Source organism: Magnolia sinica, chromosome 3 (genome assembly GCF_029962835.1).
Source record: "Magnolia sinica isolate HGM2019 chromosome 3, MsV1, whole genome shotgun sequence".
NCBI lineage: Eukaryota > Viridiplantae > Streptophyta > Magnoliopsida > Magnoliales > Magnoliaceae > Magnolia > Magnolia sinica.
The window spans coordinates 29,562,919-29,583,727 of NC_080575.1; the positions used below are offsets into that span (position 1 = coordinate 29,562,919).

At 39.3% G+C, this 20,809-nt stretch overlaps 1 protein-coding gene across 2 annotated transcripts in view; it reads left to right on the forward strand.

The window, feature by feature from the left end:
- Positions 1–17,469, forward strand: part of LOC131239757 (molybdopterin biosynthesis protein CNX1) — a 33,836-nt gene extending 16,367 nt beyond the window's left edge. For both annotated transcript variants that reach the window (XM_058237612.1, XM_058237613.1), the window contains 6 exons: positions 7,907–8,011; positions 8,129–8,452; positions 12,788–12,945; positions 13,061–13,167; positions 14,739–14,795; positions 16,995–17,469. In XM_058237612.1, the coding sequence (XP_058093595.1) occupies positions 7,907–8,011; positions 8,129–8,452; positions 12,788–12,945; positions 13,061–13,167; positions 14,739–14,795; positions 16,995–17,213 (970 nt within the window). In that variant the 3' untranslated portion in view covers positions 17,214–17,469. The remainder of the gene's footprint in view (positions 1–7,906; positions 8,012–8,128; positions 8,453–12,787; positions 12,946–13,060; positions 13,168–14,738; positions 14,796–16,994) is intronic.
- Positions 17,470–20,809: the final 3,340 nt, after the last annotated feature.

Here is a 20,809-nt window from a genome sequence, read left to right on the forward strand (position 1 = left end):
ATCCACTTGTAAAGATCAGGGAGATCTATGCTTGATTCATGAACATAACTGTATTTAGAGTCCTATCTTCATCCAGTTGGAGGATATAACATTAAAAATCAAATCTAAACTTCCTTTGATCTAGTTTTCAAGAGATGAGAGGTAGAAAAATTAGAATTGATTCCATCACAAAACCATGTCCATGAGACAAAGCAAACAACAGAATTTAACCAATCCACAACCAATCTAAGAGAGTTATGAACATTAGGAAGGATTCCATCATCCAACCATGCCCATGAGACGATGGTGAACAATAGGGCTTCCCATCTCACAATCTCAGTAATGAAAAGAATATGCTCAAAGCTATCATAGATCCATTGTAATTTAAGTTACAATAAACCATTAAAAACTAAAAGCATTCCTTATAATCAAACTAGCATCAAAGAGAGTTCATAAAACATGAATCAAAGTCGTAGAAAACAATCCATCATGCTACAAGCTTCACCTCTTAGCCCTAGCTAAGAGGTTTAACCTATCATAATCATGGTTAAACTAAATCTCAAAGGAAGGAAATAAACAAAACTAAGCAAGGACAAAGGACGAAAAACTCCAACCAGCCCACGTCCTTTGCACTCTCTCCTCTCTTGCTCGTTCACGTCCAAGCATCCTCGCCTCCACGGCTGCCCACGTCCAAGGCTTGAATTGATCTCCACTTCTCCCTCTCCTTTTATAGGCAGCAAGGTCGGTGGAGGTGTGCGTGCTAGAGGCGGAGGTTAGGAGAGCTTTCACATCTCTTTATGCAACAAGTACAACGTGCGTAGCGGAAAAACGCAAATCGACTTGCGTTTTGACGAAGATTGTGGGACATGATCGGTCTGTCCTTGGAATCTGATGGCATGGTTAGGGTCGGCCCTGGCCTTTGAAGTTTGTGGACGGTTCAGATCAGGCATTCGATCACAAACGGTGGGCCACAATCGCCCGGAAATCCCAGATTCCCTGGACGCACGATCCTGCATATTTTCTTGCGCTGTGATGCTTGGTGGGCCCCACAGTGATGTTTTCGGAGAAATCTACCCCGTTCATTGGATTCCTGACAAAATTTCAGTCGAAAAGAGGTGGTTTTGGTCGAGTTTGGTGCGGCCCACTATATCAAATCTTCCTGCTATTCATCCTGCGTTTTCCGGCAATCTACGTGTGTACACGTGCATGAGACCAAGAAATCAACAAGGGTATGGTTAGCCCCACCCCCTGGATGCAATGAACAGTCCGGATCATTCATATGGGCCCTAATGGTGGGCCACAACGTGCCACAAGTGAGACGCGTTGCGAACGCTGGTCGCTGGCGTAAGAGGTTGAGAAGGGTCGGGTCAGCCCGACTTTGATCGGGCTGACCGTCCGGTGCGGTGCGGACGAGCACCGCCTGTGCACTCCCACATGTACATGTGGGGTCAACTGTGATGTATGTGAAAAATCCGCTCCGTCCATTCGACTTGCTACCGCATTTAAGGGGTTCATACCAAAATTGAAGCATATCTAGATATCAGGTGGGCCCCAGATCAGTGATTTATGGGCTGATCTTTCCGTTGGGCCACTTCCACAAAGATCCAATGGCTGAAATTCTACGTGTACGGTTACTTTAGGGTCCTCAGGCCAGATATTAAGTTTCAAGCCAAACGGATGGTGGGAACCCTATCATCTTGCATCCAGGACAAATTACTACCAGTGTTTTAAATAGCGGTAGCGTGATGCGTAGCGGTCAGCCCTCTATAGAGTGTAGCATAAATACGTAGCGTGTAGCGTAAGCTACACGATACTTTTATTTTTTAATTTAAAAATATGACAAATATAATAAATAGTGAAAAAAAGGAAAAAATACAAAAATACCTAAAAGATCATTCAATATATCAATTATAAGCATGATCAAACAAGTTATTAGTTCTCATTTATCAAAAGCCAATCCACATACATAAGCTAACTCAAATAATTATCACATCAACAACTTCCTAAGTAAACCACTTTAATTAATAATGTCTAATTGAAACCACAAGTCACAATTATGAAAAGAAATAAAATCCCATGGGTTAAAAGTATCAAGTACAATACAAGTGTCACATTGCTCAACATTAGAAACAAAGAAAACGTGAAAAAATAATAAAAAAACTAAAATAGTAAAAATATAGATTGTAGCTTACGCTATAATTCTACGTGTACGGTTACTTTAGGGTCCTCAGGCCAGATATTAAGTTTCAAGCCAAACGGATGGTGGGAACCCTATCATCTTGCATCCAGGACAATTTTCAGGCCTCTTTATCATTGATCACTTGATTTTCTTGGATCTTTGGCGTGTAAATTCTTCAATCTTAGCCTCCTACGATCCGTCCCTTGCCTTGGTGATTTGTGAGCATCAAATCCATGCCTTTAGCACCAAGCTTCTAAATTCACCTTACAATAAAAACATGATTAAAATAGGTCATTAAACATTATCATGTACGTAAAATCAGGTAATAACTGGATTCTAATATGCAATATTTGACCCTCAACATCTCTCTCTCTCTCTCTCTCTCTCTCTCTCTCTCTCTCTCTCTTTAAACGATTTCCAGATATCCTTCTCAACATCCTGATATCTGCAACATTCATCCTTTGCTCATGTTACCCTAGCAGCTCTAGTAAGCATCTTATAAAAATTTTCCATTTGCTCTAATTACCATCTTATAAAATTTTCATTTAAGCTCACCTAAGCTCTTATTTATAATGAAATTAACCGTAAACACTATACATCATATGGTACCCTCGGCTGTACCCAATGTCACACACCCCCACACCCACACCCTCTCCTACACTCTCCCTCAAGATGAAGCATAAATGTTGCATATTCCTAGCTTGTCTACAATATCCTAAAGTCCTATGGTACAATTCCCCTCAAGATGAAGCATAGTTATCGCACATTCAGAGCTTGTCTATAATATCTCGAAGATGAGAGCAACTACCTGTTTCTGTTAGAATGTTATTTAACTGATAATTTGATCGAAGAAACAGAGTACACAATAACCTGATTGGACATCTGTTCTTGCACAATTGGAAATCAACCTAAATATGGTTGGTTCTCTCATGGAAAATCAAGTTATGAGTCAATGTGGGTCTTAGCTTGATTGTAGTGTTCTAATTTCAAAGTATCAGTATCATTACATGTGTCAATGATTGGGGATACATAAACATGTATTGATATTGTTGATGCCCAAAAAAAAAATTGTTGACCGAGGGCAATATTAGGGAAACATGGAGAAAAAAGGTGGAAATTTTCACTAAAACTTCAGGAGACGTTAAAAGGTTACTTGTTTACATATTTAGGAATCAAATATTGCCAAAAAAATCATACATAATAAATTTTCATTTAATTAGGGCCTAAACAGTGTGCTGTCATAAAAAAACTTGTGTAACAATAACCAAAATAAGTTCATATCCATAATACCAAAAGTGGTCATCTTGCTCCAGCTTATGGTGTGTTTTTCATAGCCATAATTCCAAAAGCGAAAGGAGCAGAAAATATCAAAGATTACCAGCCGATAAGCCTCATTGGAAGCCCTTACAAGATCATTGCTAAAGTTCTCGCAAACCACTTTTGTGAAGTCATTGACAGCCTTATATCAGAAAATCAAGGAGCTTTTGTGGGAGGTCACTAGATTTTGGATAGCGCTCTCATAGCTCACGGACGTAGATACAAAGCTAAAAAGTTAGGTCTCATCTGCATGCTAGATATAGAGAAAGCATATGACCATGTGGAATGGGATTTCATTGATTGTTTGTTGAAAAGGATGGGTTTTGGTGAAAAGTGGAGAAACTGGATTCAGTCTTGCATTCAATTGGTGGCCTGTTTGGTACTTGTGAACGATGCTCCCAAAGGCTTCTTTAGATCCTCTAGGGGGCTTCGTCAAGGCGGCCCTCTCTCTCCATTCTTATTTTTGCTTGTGGTAGAAGCTCTTAGCCAAATGCTCTCAAGAGGTCAGGATTCCAATCTCATAACCGGGTTTCGTGTATCCAATTTGGCAAGGCCTATTTCTCACCTCCAATTCGCAGACGATACCATCATTTTCTATGAGGCGGATCCTTCCATGGTGGATAATCTTCACAAAATAATACTTATCTTTGAGACGGTGTCTGGCTTGAAGGTTAACATGGGAAAGAGCAAGATCTTAGGCATCCACCTACCTAAAGAGGACGTGTCTCTCCATGCCTCACTTTTCGGTTGTAAGGCGGGATCTCTTCCATCTTCTTATTTGGGGCTTCCTCTGTGTTGGGAAGCTGACTACTCATTTATGGGACAAGGCGATTGAAAGGATTGAAGGGGATTCTATCAAAGTGGAGAAGTTGCCACCTCTCCCTTGGAGGTAGATTATTTCTCATGAAATTGGCACTCTAACATGCCGCTATACTTCATGTCTCTATTCAAATGCCCATCTCAAGTTCGGAAGAGATTGGACAAGCTTAGGAGATTTCCTTTGGAAAGGCACTGAAGAAGGCAACAAGTTTCATCTTTTGAGGTGGAACTTTGCAAACCGTTGAATGAGGGAGGGGCTGGTTTGAAAGATATCTGAAGCCTGAATAAGTCTCTCCTTGGGAAATGGCTTTGGCGCCTCGATCTGGAGGAAGGGAAATTATGGAGAGAAGTGATTGCTTCTAAATATGAGCTCCAAGCGGGGAGATGGGAAACCAAGGAATCCACCCTTTATAGGGAATCTAACACTTGTAGATCAATCCTGTCCCTCAACTTAGAGTTTAAAAGGGGGGTATCCTTCTCTATCGGTGATGGGACTCGAGTTAGTTTTTGGAATGATGTATGGTGCAACGACATTCCACTAGCTCTTATTTTCCCCAATCTGGCTCATGTCGCTTCTTCTCTAAACATTACTATAGCAGATTGTTTCTCCACAAATGGGTCTAACGTCATTTGGACCCTGCCGTGCCGAAGGGAGTTGTTAGATCATGAGTTAGAAGAGCTTATTCGCCCATTCGACATGCACCATCCTATCTTGCCTTCGGGAGATAAGGATGAGGTGATCTGAAATGCTAATAGCTCGGGGCAATTCACAGTGAGATCTTTCTATAACATGATTCAACCTTAGATAGGAGGAGGGGATGGCAAGCATGCCTTTCACTTTTGGCACTATCCCAGTCCCCCTAAGGTTGCGGCTTTCACTTGGCTTGTGGGAAGGAAAAAGGTCTCACGATCGACAATATCCAAAAGAGGGCGATGCTAATTCCAAATAGATGCTATCTTTGCAAACAAGATGAAGAGACTATCGATCGCCTTTTTGTATCCCGCCCCTTTACATCAAAGATATGGATGCATGTTCTCTCCTCCCTCAACTTGTCTTGGATTATTCCAAGCAATGTTAGGGATCTTGTTTGTGGCATAGAGGAGGGCTTCAATGCAAAGGAGCTTGCTGGCACATTTCTCTTCCAGCGATTTGGTGGGCGAGTTGGGTCGAGAGGAATGGACGTTGCTTCCAGAACATATCCCTCTCGATTGGGACAGTGATATCCAACATTGTGGCACTTATTTCTGATTGGAGCACTCTGTTTAAGTGCCTAGGCCGATACTCTTTTCTCTTTTATTTCCTGTTTTCCCGTTGTATTCTTTTCCCTCCAGTGTTTGCCGGTGGGCCTTTAATAAAATTCCGTCAATCTTAAAAAAAGTTCATATCATTCAAATACCATGCAATGCAAGTAAGAAAATATAAGCAATACATCAACAAACTTAGTAAATGAAGAAATGCCTATCCCTCAAACCCACATGGAGTTACAAGGCGACTCGAAGTCATCATCTTTGTCCGCACTTGGTTGGCCATAGAACCATTGCATAATATGTCGACAGTATTGTGCCTAGATTATGGATTGGTCAAACAGATGTAGCTACTCTCTCAGGTATCTCTAGTACTTATCCTCCCCGAGTTGTATAGGTACACCTAGCCCACGTATTGCATAATGTTAACCGACTATGGTTGAGCAGGGTATATAGAAAATGAAGGAAAATATGATTTCCCTAATTTCATCCAATTTCCATCCCAGTTAACAATTTTAGGAGAAAAATGGAGGAAGATGGGGGTTTTTGAAAAATTTCCAATTTCCACCCCCAGATGTTGAAATTTTCAACTCAAATATTGCAAAAAAGGGCACTTGTTGACATATTTAGGAATCAAATATTGCAAAAAAAAAAGAAAAAACCATACATAATAAATTTTCATTTAATAGGGGCTTAAACCGTGTGCTGTCATAAAAAAAAACCAGTGTAATAATAACCAAAATAAGTTCATCTCATTCAAATACCATACAATGCAAGTAAACATCGACAAACTAAGTAAATGGAGAAACATCGACAAAATAAGTTCATATCATTCAAATACCAGGACAAATGGCTTAATCTAGAATGATGCAATGAAATCATCAATGGATTAACTATAACAATTTAAAGCACTTAATAATTCTAATCAATCACAAGCTTAATGAATTCAAGTGTTTAACTATGCTCATATTCAAGATTAAATCACAACCCGTTAGTTAGATCTTATAAAGCATGATTAGATAGGACCTATGGAAGGTGGAACTTCCATCTAGCATAGGTACTAATCATCATTCAACAGAAGTGCTCGTCTTTGTTAGGGTTGATATAAATTAGATATTTAGAAAATTAAATATATGAATTTTGTAGTCAAATTTAGGTTATCTGGTTCATAAATTCATCAGACAGTCCGATACAACTTCTCACCAAAGAGTGGACCGTTACACCACCATAAACATGTTCCAATTAATAAATGAATGCATATTTGGAATGCTTAGAATATTCTGGATTTTTCGTATTTTTTTGGCAAAAAAATAAAAAAATAAAATTGCACCGTTACGGGCCGTTATGCCCCTATATCACCGTTACACCCCCGTATCCGTATCGGTATCGGAGGGCACTGTTATGCCAACCGATACCGATACGGGATACCTTGAGAGAGAGAGAGAGAGAGAGAGAGAGAGAGAGAGAGAGAGAGAGAGAGAGAGAGAGCAACAACTTTATTAGAAAGCTCACCATTGATCGCCATTGATCACCTTTGATAGCATAGGCAATATTAGGACGGGTTATCGTCGAGTAAATAAGCTTCCCTACCAGACAACAAAAAATGCTTGGATCATGGTGGACTTTTTTGACTTCTTATCATGAAGGTGATGATTTATTTCAATGCAAGTATCCACTGGTTGAGTGCCTATCATTCTTGGATCTGTAATAAGGTCGAGAACATGTCTCCTCTGTGTGATGAAGACCCTTGGTTTCGACCCACAACCTTGATCCCAATGAATCCTTAAATATCAAATATCCTGGCCAAGGATTTTGCACCTTCTCCAGCTGACTGTTGCCTGTGAGAATAATACCGATCCACGTAGACAATCAGGATGGTCGTATAGTATAGGTTCCTTCCTGAATATGATAAACTTAAGTTCAAGTCCTTATCCAACAGACATGAGTATCACTATCTTATGATTCACTGGTTCTGAGTTTTGGTGTGTTTGTAAAGTGGCCTGACTGAACATACTACCCAATGCAGACTGGATATTTTGGAACAAGTCAAAATGCGTCAACTCCAGTTTATCGAATGGATCCATAAAACTAACTCTGAACCACAGTCACCCCAAAACTTGTCTTTTCTCAGCACATCTGAAAATGCTCCTTAGAAGTGGCTGTTAAGCTTCTTGTACTTCCACGAAGCACCTCAAATGCATGATTTATATATTTCAGAATTCTGTAGTTCATTTGGTCAAATACCTTCTGCATATCTTTTCTTTGAAAAATTATTTTCTCGGTAAAATAGTAATTTTGATTCCTTATAATGATTATCCATTATTTAGTCAAGATAGACAATAAACTTCATCATGATCCTATTTACAGAGTTCTCGCTCGCATTAAGCAGCCTATAAAGACTGATTCCATTCGACCAGAATTTCACCGTGCTATAATTAGATGGGAGCTCAGTGATGGATCTGGGAATCCAGGGTAAGAATTGAGATTGTTCATATGGTTTGAATTGTCTCAATTACGTCAAATAAACTTGTGTTCAGCTACATGCCAATTGCATATGGGCGATTAAATCAGCAGTTTTATGGATCACAGTTTTGTTGCTGAGAGCACTGGTCATCAGATGAGCAGCCGACTACTAAGTATGAAGTCTGCAAATGCATTATTAGAGTTGCCAGCAACAGGAATGGTACTTTCTGCTGGAACTTCTGTGCAGGCGATACTTATTTCAGATATAAGCAACTTCCCCATGAGTAAAATGCCAGATAGCTTGACTTCGTCGTCGCTTGATTCAAGTTCTGTGATTAGAAGCAGCATGATACACTCACAAACTGTGGCTGAATCTCAAGATGCAAATGTTAAAGTCGCTATTCTTACCGTGAGCGATACCGTTGCATTAGGGACTGGGCCTGATCGGAGGTATGCTATGTTTTCTTTTTTATTTAATAGCTTGTTATGCTGATCTGCATATATATATATATATATATATATATATATATATATATATAGATATATATATATATATATATATATATATATATATATATATATATATATATATATATATTTTGGAACATGGGAATTTATGTGAGATGTTTGTGATTTTCAGATGTTATCTGATTCAATAGCTCCTTAACTAGAACAGTTACAAAAGGAAGTTTTTTTTTTTTTTTTTTGAAGGGTAATAAAATTTATTGAGAAAGCAAAACTAAGAAACAGGGGGGCTCAAAACAAGCAAAAGAAGGAACCCACACAATTAAGTGGCTTCCTACGCTACTGCTAACTTCACCTTTCTGAAGACTTTTCCGGTCGATGTGCATTTATTCCACAAACAACGATTATTCCTTTCTCCCCAAAGAGTCCAAAGGGTGGCTAGAAAAGTGATGCAGGCTTAACTGGGCCTAAGATCCATGGGCTAGGCCCATTAGGTCCAGGCTTGGGCCTGGCATGAGCAGTCTCAAGGCACCTTTGAAATGAATAAAAATTCTGGTTATTGTTTCTACCTTCTTTTTTTTTTTTTTTTTTTGTGATTCTTATACTTAAGCTTGGAGGTGCCTACGTGCCGCGCTTCGAATATTCGATGGCAAAACCCAAGAGATTGAAAAGAGCAAAGAAACCTACCCATAGAGACCTAGCAACCGGGGAATGAATGAATAGGTGATCGACCGATGTCTTGAAGGCATAAGCTGCACCTGTCAATGGTAATCATTGCCCTCTTCCCAACATAGGCTGTGTGATGGGGACACACAGCCAGTGAAGAGGGAGAAACCTCCTTATGTGATAAGATTATGTGCATCATTATGTTCATTATCCTACTTTTCACAGACTAATTGATTATATAATGCAAACATGTGTTCTCCCTTCTTTTGGTCCCTGCTGCTTACAGTTCTTTAGTTGCAGTTCCTGGCATCCTTTATACCTAAGAAAGGGTAATTGATTATACAAAACTATCGGGGCATATACTGTATTCTGTTTCTTAGTTGCATGGCTCATAATTTCACCTAATACTCCTGCATCAAACCATGGGGAGTTGTTCTTTCAATTCGGATCCTTGTAACACTCACCATTCTCCCTCTAAAGATTCACACTTGCAACTCCTACAAACCATGTTTCCTACTTTTTTGCTTTTGCAGATCAATCTGTTGCTATTTATCTCTTATAAACATGTGAGGGTCACCATTTTGTCATAAAAAAAGATAATTGTTGATATAACCTTTATTTTAAGAATCTTAAGATTAATTGTATGTTTACGGAAATTTTAGAAAATCTAACTTTCTATGGAAGTTTATCTTTCAATAATTAGAAACATAATGTATTAATTATACTATATATATGTACACATAAATTCATATATTATTTGTGCGCATGTGTGCAAATAATTTGGAAGATTCCTATAAGCTTTGAAATATGAAAATTTCAAAAATAGGTGATTCCCTGCTAACTCTACTGTTTTTTTTGGAAAGGTAATACAACCAGAGATTGAACCCTATATCACTCACACACACTGCACTGTCTTTACCAGCTCATCTAATGAGTAGGAGATGTATCCCTCCTGGTTTGAACTACTGATTTCTCAAAAAGAGGTGAGGTGATTCCCTGCTATAGCCTCTTTCATGCCACTGAGTTCCATATTTGTGGGGCTGTTTGGTCTGCGGGATTAAATGGTATGGAATTGCATTAGATGTGATTGACACCATTATTGCACAATGATTGTATGTCTGGAAATACAATGGTATTTTGACCATCCAATTCCCATGTTTGGGATCATATTCTTCCTAAGGAAAAACCACCGTATTAAGCAAAAACCTATTTGGTGGACCATGGATTTGTAATCAACGGACCAGATTCATAACTGATGTCGGTCACTTGCAACGTATACAACTCAAATGTCACATGTAAAGGATGCATATGGATGGACCGCATGGATAAAACACATGCATCAATGTGGGGCCCACAGATGTAGTGGATTTCAAAATCCACCAGAAATCCTACATGGGACTAAATGCTATTCCATTCCATCTAATCCCATTCCTTCCCGTGTTTCCAAACATCCCATGGAATTTGCACGAAACCAAATGCAATTCCATTCCATCCCACATAATCCCTCCTAAGCCCAGGTACCAAACAGGCCCTTATAGTGGATTCTCTATCTCTTGTGACCATTTTGTGAGAGAGAGAGAGAGAGAGTGGGAGGGAAGAAGGGAGATTCCTAGAAGCTTTGAACTTCTAAATTTTTTTAAAAGGTGAATAGTGCATCACGAATGTATCATATGTGCATGAGTGTGCATATTCATGTATGTTCAGAAGTTTTAAACTTCTAATTGTTTGTTTGTTTGTGTGGGTGTGGGGGTGTTATGGGAGAAAATTGGGCCCTTCTTGGTAAATGGTAATCAGTTCTGGGGAAGATCTGAAAATCCGGGGTGGGGGGAGGAATGCGGGCTGGAATATTTGGTCGTCTACTGGTTAATTAGAAGAGCCAATCAGGAGGATCAGTCAGTCACGGGAAAATTTGGTAGCTTGACTGAGGAGGGGACTTGATTTGTCATGGGTTGCAGTCATAGCATTTGCTTTGGGAAGGATGTTCGGTTTGGGGATGCACAATTGGCAGTTTTCTTTCACAACTTTATTCTCCTTTGCAAGGGAGGTGTGGGGTTATCTTCTTCAACTAGTCGGGGTTCTATGGGTGTTTCCGAGTTCGATAGGTAAATTTCTTCTATCAGGGCACGGTGGGGGTATAGGGAAATCGGGGAAAAGGATTTGGAGATTGAGCTTGTTAGTGGGATTATGGGCTTTATGGTTGGAAAGAAATGATTGATGCTTTAGAAATAAAAAGGGGAGAGTGATAGATGTATTCAGAAGGGCGAGATGCTCAATGTAAAGGAGTGGGCGGAAGTGTAGAATTTTCAGTTTCATCTATAGTGTTTGGCGGTGGTTTTTGTTGCTTGAGCTGTATATTTTGTATTTTTGTAACTATGGGCTGCGGCCTTTTTAATGAAATATCATTGATTAAAAAAATTATTCTCTTTAGCAATTAATGAAGAGGCTGAGGGTTCATTTTTGTGGAATGTGCTCCCTTGAAGAAATCATTTTTCCAACTCGTAAGCATTCTTCATGAGGTTAGTATTGCCTCCAGTGAACATGGTGTTGGAAGTGGTCTGCAAGTAGTCCCTTTTCCTCTATTTCTCTTCTATCTAAAAGATTTGCAACACTGGTAATTCTAGATATCCTTGTGCCAAAGTGTGAAAATCTCCTTTTCCTCCAAGGGTGCAAGTGTTAGTGTGGCCTGCTACTGATAATAAAATGCCCATGGAAAAGAGGATGAATCAGTTGACCGCTTCTTTCTTCATTCTAATGCCAAGTGGGCCATTTGGGATCATTTCTTTGAGATATTCAAGGTTCTGTGGGCCACAAGCAGTTCGGTCTTTGATTTCATTGCTTGATGGGCCGATGGTCCTTATTTGGTGCATGGAATATTGACTTGGAATCTGTTTCCATTCACAACCTTGGGCAGCATTTGGAGAGAAAAGAGGCATAGATTTCCAATAGCAAAGCTTCCTCTCTTGTCTCTATTTACTGTATACCATTACTTCTTTGGCTTTTGGGTGGGGGATGGTGACTGAATTTTTGGGGACTTCCTTTGCATTGCTCCGGAGGGCTTGTTTTTGGTGAATTCTTTTGGAGATTTGGCTGTGGATGCAGTGGTTGGAATTTTCCTTAGCTTTTTTTTTATTTTTCTTTTTTAATGGTAATCACAAAGAAGAGTGATGATATGGACATCTGCCTTTTGTTTTTTCAACTGTGTATTTTGTTTTTTGAGTTTTAATGAATCAGTCTTCTAATTCTAAAAAACCAAAAGGAGAAAAACTATAGTTCGAAGTGGGTCACTTTCTTCATGTAAAATTAAGTAACACAGAGTTATTGCTTTGAAGTGAAGTATCGCAGCTTACTGCTGCTCATTGTCAAAGAAGACACTCTGCAAATTTCCATGTGATGTATTTCTTATTGTTTTAAACAACATAGTAGGCTTAGTAGCAGTTGATTCTTTGCAAATTTCCATGAATGGTGATGCGTTTCTAATTGTTTTGTACATAAGCCATACCCAACTTAGAAATAAAATGCCTTCATTTTATTTTTGATTCTTTGACTGAGCTTGAGAAAGCTCGTTTAGGACATTGGATACTTCTCTTCTGTTAATATCCTGAAATTCAACAACTCCCACATGAACTCTAGACTGACGTGCTTTGGATGCTGCAGTGGCCCAAGGGCTGTCTCTGTTGTAAATTCTTCATCAGAAGGTTTAGGTGGAGCAAGGGTGGTTGCAACTTCTGTAGTTCCAGATGAAGTGGGCAAAATTCAAGACATTCTGCGGAGATGGAGTGATATCGACAAAGTCGACCTCATCTTAACTTTAGGTTGTTAGGCACTCACATTCCTAGTCCTGTCTCCACATTTGGCAAGGAAGCATTATTTGGTTATTGTTCAGAATTTCTTCTTTGATTTCCATTTTTCTGCTTTCTTTGTATTCAGGTGGCACTGGATTTACACCCAGAGATGTCACCCCTGAAGCAACCAAAGCTTTAATACAGAAAGAAACGCCTGGTCTTTTGTATGTGATGCTGCAAGAGAGTCTTAAGGTATTAGCATCTTCCTGCGGAAAAAGTTGCAGCTTAACTACACTTGGGAACATGTTACTTGGTTCAAACTGAAACAAATATGGTGGTGATTATCATTATCTGTTCCTGTATTGAGAACTGGGGCAACTGATATTAGACAAGATACTGCTCAGACCATGAAAACTGCACATGCATACTGCCTGTACATGTTGAGTTGTCATTGCACTTATGTACGCATATGTTTAGGGGGGCGATCTGGGTTGCGTCAACATGAACCCGATTGGCCCAACCCAAACTTTGGATCGTTTGGGTTGAGGTTAGGTTTTGTGTGCTTGGGTTGAAAATCCTTAACCTGAACCTGCAACATAGGTTGGTTGGATTTGGGTTTAGTCATTGGACAACCAGATCCAACCCATGCCTGACCTTATATGCAGTACATATATGTGTGGTTTATAAGTAATGACTAATATACGAGGTATAAACATAAAATCATAGCCTAGATAGAGAATAGGTTTCATGAAAGTTTGACTTTCATGATCATCGAGCACCATTGTTTTTGGTTCAGTGTGTTCACACTTGTCAGTACTTGATGAATGACAGGGATCTTTGACATATATGTTGGATTCTCTCGCGCATGTTCTAACACCTCATATTAGGGGCTCTTCATCGAGTATTCATGAGTTGCAACTTGAAGTCATTACTCTTTTAGAAAGGCCATAATCATCTACTACCTGTTTTATGCAATCCAGCCCACACTGAAGCACTATGGGGTCACCGTGTCATATGTGACATCCACTTTGTCAATTTCTCCTTGGGTTGTGTTGGGTGGATTGAGTTGTGGGGTTGGGTTGGGCCTTGGGCGGACTCCTCTTGAGGTTGGGTTGGGTTGGGTTGGGCTTGGGTTGACCCTCAACCTGACTCTGCCCGACTTGCACTCCTACACATATTTGTCTATAAATGTATGTGCGCATGTAAATATGAATCCATATTTTGCCATGCAAATGTTATTTTCTATTGTATATGCTGGCATATGATTTATCATTAATGGTTTCCTCTTTTATGTACATTTCTATAATAATGCATAGTTTGCACATATCCATGCATATTTGTAAATATCAGTGAATTGTGCATGTTTTCATCTATTATTGCAAGGTATTCCATAATGGTAACGGTGGCTATAATGGCTACTGCTGTTACCATTACGATGTGGACCATAACGGTCATTATGGATATATATTTTTAAAATTTTATTTTGAAGAAACCTATTTCGGCTCCGTAATGGACCATTACAGGGCTTTCATGGGTCAAATTTTCCATAATGGCCGTTATGACCCCATAATGTGTAATGGGTACCACTTTTACTGTTGCACAACCATTTTAGGACACCTTGGTTTATGATGGAGATAAAGGTTGTCAACATTGCCTTTTGTATCACAACTTCATTCTGTTGGCTATCAGTTACACTCAAATGAATACCCACTTTTCATCTTCAGATATTCGAGTTCAATCTCTTCCGTTCATAATATGTGGTTTTGTAATTCGGCGTCTTCCTCATTTGTGAAGCTTTTGTGTTTACCGCTTTCTGGAATCAGGTGACACCATTTGCCATGCTTTCACGTGCTGCAGCTGGAATAAGAGGATCAACACTGGTAAGGACCTCACTTCATTTCAACATCTATGATAACCTGATATTTCATAGGCAACACATCCACATCGTATCATTTCCAGTGCTTTCATCTGAAATCCATGCCACATCCATGAAAAACCACTCTTTGTTCTTGAGGTTTATACAATGCTTGGCAAAAGAAACCTTTCAGGAAAAAAAAGACGATGAAAAAGAAAAAGAATGGAAAAAAGAAAAAAGAAAAAGAAGAAGAGCTGGGCATAAGAATAAGTTTTGTCCCACCGCTCAGTTTTTTCACTGTTACAAGTAGGGCCCATTATTCTATGATAAAACCATTCATATGCTGTGCCCACAATGGATACATCATCACCAAAAATCTTCCCAATTGGAAGATCCTTGCATCAAATCATTCGCGTCTCTTCAGTTGGATGTGGGCCATTTTTGTATTTCCCCACAGTGGATACATCATCACCAAAAATCTTCCCAATTGGAAGATCCTTCATCAAATCATTGGCGTCTCTTCAGTTGGATGTGGGGCATTTTTGTATTTCCTTGTGATGCAGGGAAGGACGTGAGGTCGAGCACCATCTTCCTCAAGAGGATAACTATTCCGAATCGACGGAACTTCTCTGGACTCCTCACAGAGACTTCTCGAATCCACGAGGAAAGAAAGCATGAAAATAGAAATAAATTCTAATAAATTCGAAATTGATTGATGAATGAATAAAAACGAGTTCACAACCCTTTAAATAGGGATACCAAGCAATGGGAGAGAAATCAGAATCAAACTACGACTAAAACTCCTAGAATTCGTGACTTACTATAAATAGTAAACTTACTATTTATAGACGGTCATGATGTCTACTAGTGCGCAAGGTTTTTGGCCAAAAATAGTAAGTGTCCTATTTGGCTTCACCAAGCTGTTCTCCTAATTTTTCTAAGCTCTTTTTGCGTTGGGTGCAACTCCTAAAGCCCAACGGATGAAGAGTTATAATCCAACTAGAACTTACTATTTATAGTAAAAACGGAATTAAAATAGGGAAACGACCGTCGATCTGGTGGTATTTCGCAAATCCGGCTTGCGCAACCCGGTGTAGCAGGGTTGGTTGGCTAAAGTAGCTCGTTCTACCCCAAAATCATATATTTTACGTCCGATAACTCATTCTGGATTGCGAGATACGTCTGATTTAAGGTCCAACGGTCCGGATAACTTCTGTCGTCGACTGGGCCTTTTCTGATCTATGTTGGCCATGTAACTGTCTGCGACCCTCTCTACATCACCTTGACTATACATTTATGGGGCCAATTGAAGTGTCAAGTGACGTAGGGAAGGACGTGATGAGGTCGATCACCGTCTTCCTTAGGGATAACTACTCTAAATCCACGGAGCTCTCTGGATTCCTCATAGAGTTTCCTCGAATCCACGAGGGATAAAATAGAAATAATTTCTAATAAATTCGAAAATATATTGATTGATGATATAATTTTTTTTTTTTTTAAAAACAAATTTACATTTCTTTAACTAATGAGCTCAAACCTAGGACGAAGTTTTAGACTCAAACTTCCTAAAAACATGACCAACTATAAATAGTAAACTTACTATTTATAGACGGTCACCATTCCTATTAGACTTCATGGTTTTCGGCCAAAAATAGTAATGTCCAATTTGGCCTAACCAAATTATTCTCCTAAATTTTCTAAGCTCTTTTCATGTTGGGCATGACTCTCAAAGGATCAAAAGTTATCATCGAACTAAAACTTACTATGTATGGTAAAAATGAAAATAAAATGTACTTTCGACCGTCGATCTGATGGAACCTCGCAAATCCGGTGTGGGCAACCTGGTGTAGCGGGGTTGGTTGGCTAAAGTAGCTTCTCCTACCCCAAAATCATATATGATACGTTGAAAAACTCATTCCTGTTTGCGAGATATGACTGTTTGAAGGTTCTGACTGTCCTAATCATTTCCGCCTCCGATCGGGCCTTCTCTGGTCCATCTTTTCCATGAAAGTGTCCGTGACCCGCTCTACATCATCAAGATGAACTAATTAAGGAGATTTCTGGTGCATAGGGCATCCACAAATCAATAATCACTGAATCGTGTCCTCCATTCATGGGAACTGAAAAAACCCAAACAAACTCAAAGCACTTCTGTTTCACATCACAGTTGCTACCAAGAGTATCCTTTTTGATGTTTTTGTTTTTCATTCTGTTATCAATTCAGATCATCAACATGCCTGGGAATCCGAATGCAGTTGCTGAGTGCCTGCAAGCTCTGATGCCTGCCCTTAAGCATGCTTTCCGGCAGATTAAGGGAGACAAGAGAGAGAAGCATCCGCGTCATGTCCCACATTCAGCAGCGGCGCCAGCTGATGTGTGGGAACAAAGCTATAAGTTGGCTTCTACTGTGTCACAATCTTCCAACTGTTCTTGTTCTCACTGAAATGTGGCCCATCTCATGGAAAGCTTGGATGTTGTAAACGTGTGCCAAATTATCATGTGGAGTGGTGTGTACATGAGCAGTGCTAGGGTCTTGCAAGATCGAAGTTGTTCAGCAGGGATCTTGTAGCTGCAAATAAGGCCAAGTATCGAAGGTCTGGGGTCCTTTGTTACACTTACATGTGTATAGGAAGAGTTAGTTTTCTTTGAATTTGAGTTAGCTTTCCTTTGAATTTGATTAGTTAGTATTTTTCTTTCTTCTTCTTCTTATTTTTAAATTTTTTTAAAAAATAATAATAATAATAATAATAATAATAATAAAAATAAATTTTTTTTTTTTTTTTTTTTTTTGAGTTTGAAGAGTTAGTTTTCTTTTGAATTTGAATCGAGTCTTTTGAATAAATTAACATCTAGGTGGTTACCAAAGGGTGCCTAGGAAATCAGGGAAATCTTGGGTTGTTATGAATTGTTATGAGTTGTTACTAAGATAGGAATATGAGTCTTATAGCGATAAATATACCATGTAAGAATTTTTATGACTATGAATGAAAATTTAAAGTTCCTAGGATTTTTATTTATTTTTCTCTTTAACGAGAATGAGAGATTTGAATTCTCCCTCTAATGAGAATAGGAGCCTTGCTGATAGGACATGAGGATGAGACTGTTATACACTTGCCCCAGATCCTGGCCATTCATTTATCTAGTATGGCACCATGGGTTGTAGTTCTCCATAAGTGACATAACCATCAAAACAAGCTGCAATAGTTGCTGCAACTGAAAGCGAGATTTTCAAAATCCTGGCAGTTTTTAATTTTTGTGATTTTATCAGGATCATGATTTTAACAGTAGAGTTATTTAGAAGTTAAAATAATTCAGTTTAGACTTTTATATTCATTTTCTGAAATTATTTATTAATTGATAATAAATAATTCTAAATATTTTATGTTCAGCAATATTAGAAAAACATCAAAATATGAAAATATCCTTAGAAATTCCTAGGTGGAGAAATTGTGGAGAACGAGATTTATCACTATGGCACCATATCAGAAATCTGCCAAGACACATTTCTTCAGGAAATTTATGGTAAAGGTTCCTAGTACAAAGTCGTACCCAATATTTTTGATGGATGCATCCTTTTTTATTCTTCTGTCGCAAAAAAAAGAAAAAGAAAAAAAAAAAAGCCCACTCTTTGCCTTAAAAAGAAAAAAAAAGAAGGAAAGAAAGGGAAAAAAAAAACAAACGCTTCTTTGGGTCAAAGAGAGTGTGACTGTACATAATTAGCTTATTCTATATACCAACGGGTCCAAAAATCATGGATTCAGCTTTGCTTATGTCCACGCTTGTTGACCATGCATGTGTTTGATCCCCTTGACCAGACCGTCACCCGTGTTCTCTCTTGCCCGAGGTAACCAAAGTATGCAAGCTGAGCTGTCGGGTAGCCGTCTCTCTCGGCCCGGCTAGGGAATCGCACTTGCCACTTTTTCAATAGTGTGATTCTTGCTTAAAAGAATGTCACCACTGCTATGTTGAAGGAGCAACAGCCAATTGCTCATTTAAGGAACGATTAAAAACTTGTTTTTGACATGTTAAGATATGGAAAAGGGAAGACCAGTTGTTAAGGAGGTCACCACTAATAGCTATCGAATTGTTCATTTGATAGGTCACAAAAGGACCGTAATCCAAACATCCTAAGAGGCATTGTCACCACTAATAGCTTTCGAATTGTTCATTTGATAGGTCACAAAAGGACCATAATCCAAATATCCTAAGAGGCATTCGGATGATCAGATGATGATACACACTGGCCATATTTACAAGATGTTGAGGCATGAAGCGTTGTGCTCTCCGTGGCAGATGGCGCATTGCCAGTTGGATTTCACCCATGTCTCTGCCTTAGATCAGATCTTCATTCAACACCCCACGGTTGCTCTCTTGTAGGGACATTACACTAACTGCAAAAATATCTGGGCGTTTGCCGTAGGGATGAACATGATGAGGTCGATCACCATCTTCCTCAAGGATAACTATTCCGAATCCACGGAGCTTCTCTAGACTCCTCACAAAGACTTCTCGAATCCATGAGGAAAAAACAAGAAAAATAGAATTAAATTCTATAAAATTCGTAATTCGATTGATGAATGAAATAAACGAGTTCACAACCCTTTAAATAGGGATGGATGGCCGTGATGTCTACTAGTGCGCTAGGTTTTTGGCCAAAAATAGTACCAAACACCTAAAGCCCATGGATGAAGAGTTATAATCAAACTAAAACTTACTATTTATAGTAAAAACATAATTTAAATAGGTAATGACCTTCGATATGATGGTATTTCACAAATTCCATGATGTACAGTCAAAGAGAGTGTGACTATAAAGGTATCTGGGTTTTAATGCAAAGTCAACCATATCGAACCATATTACATGACCCTGTTAAACCAACTTGAAGTTGAAGTCATGTACACGGTGACAAATCCCGTTCCAGGAAATTTCTAGGAAAATTTTCAAATTTGAGGGTTTTCTCAGGATAAACTCTATGAAAATAAAACATTTTATTCTAAATCACCAAATAGATTTAAAAGTTAAATGAAAAATTATATAACAAAACTTCAATGGTTTTACTAGTTTTTGAGTTAATACGGCAATCACAATGTTTTAAAATCTGCTGAGATTTTGAAAATATGGCGATGATATCAGTACTTTTTGTGATGCTAGCTACCACTAGATTTTCAAGATCTTGGAGATTTGTGAAAGAGTATCATAATAAAAAGAGGTGCATGCACACTAACGCCGCATACTCTTTTTAAGGATTTAGCTGAACATCATCAGTGAGTGGTTCCCAAAAGAATATGAACCACTAACCATGACTAGAAGACATGGTTGGTGGGCACGGGACAACTTGACTCGCCTGATTTGACTCGTTCAGATCCGACTCAACCCGAACCAAATGTATGAGTTGGTCCGAACTGAGTAGGCTTTGCCCAATCTGAATTCAAACCGAGTCGAGTTCGAGTTACCCAGTAACTCAACCCGAAACTTGATCTGGTTAGACTCGACTCAATTCGAAACCGACTCGACTTAGATTCGAGTATATATATATAATAAAAATCCTAAAATTTATGTATGCACTCGACCCCTACCCAATCCCAAACCCTCTCTCTCCCTCCCTCATCCTCCTCTTCCAAGCCCGGCAACCACCCACCACAATCACCACCCTCCTCTCCACTCCCTACCTCCCTCCTTCCTCTCCCAAGCCCGGCAGCCACCCACCACCATCACCACCCTCCTCCTCCTCCTCTCTCTCTCTCTCCTCTCCTCTCCACTCCCTCCCTCCCTCCCTCCTCTTCCAAGCCTGGTAGGCACCCACCACCATCACCACCCTCCTCTCTTTCTCCTCTCCACTCACTCCCTCCCTCATCTCTCAATCCGAATCAATGCCAACTTGAACCGACTCGGTACTTTTGACTGGGTCGGACTCGGTCCAGATTAATCCAGTTTAGACCTGGATTCGGATTGGTTTAGTCATGCTTGACTCGATACCGAGTCGAGTCGAGTACGGGTCTAGCCTATTTCAAAACCGGATCGAGTCGGGTAAGCCTTAAC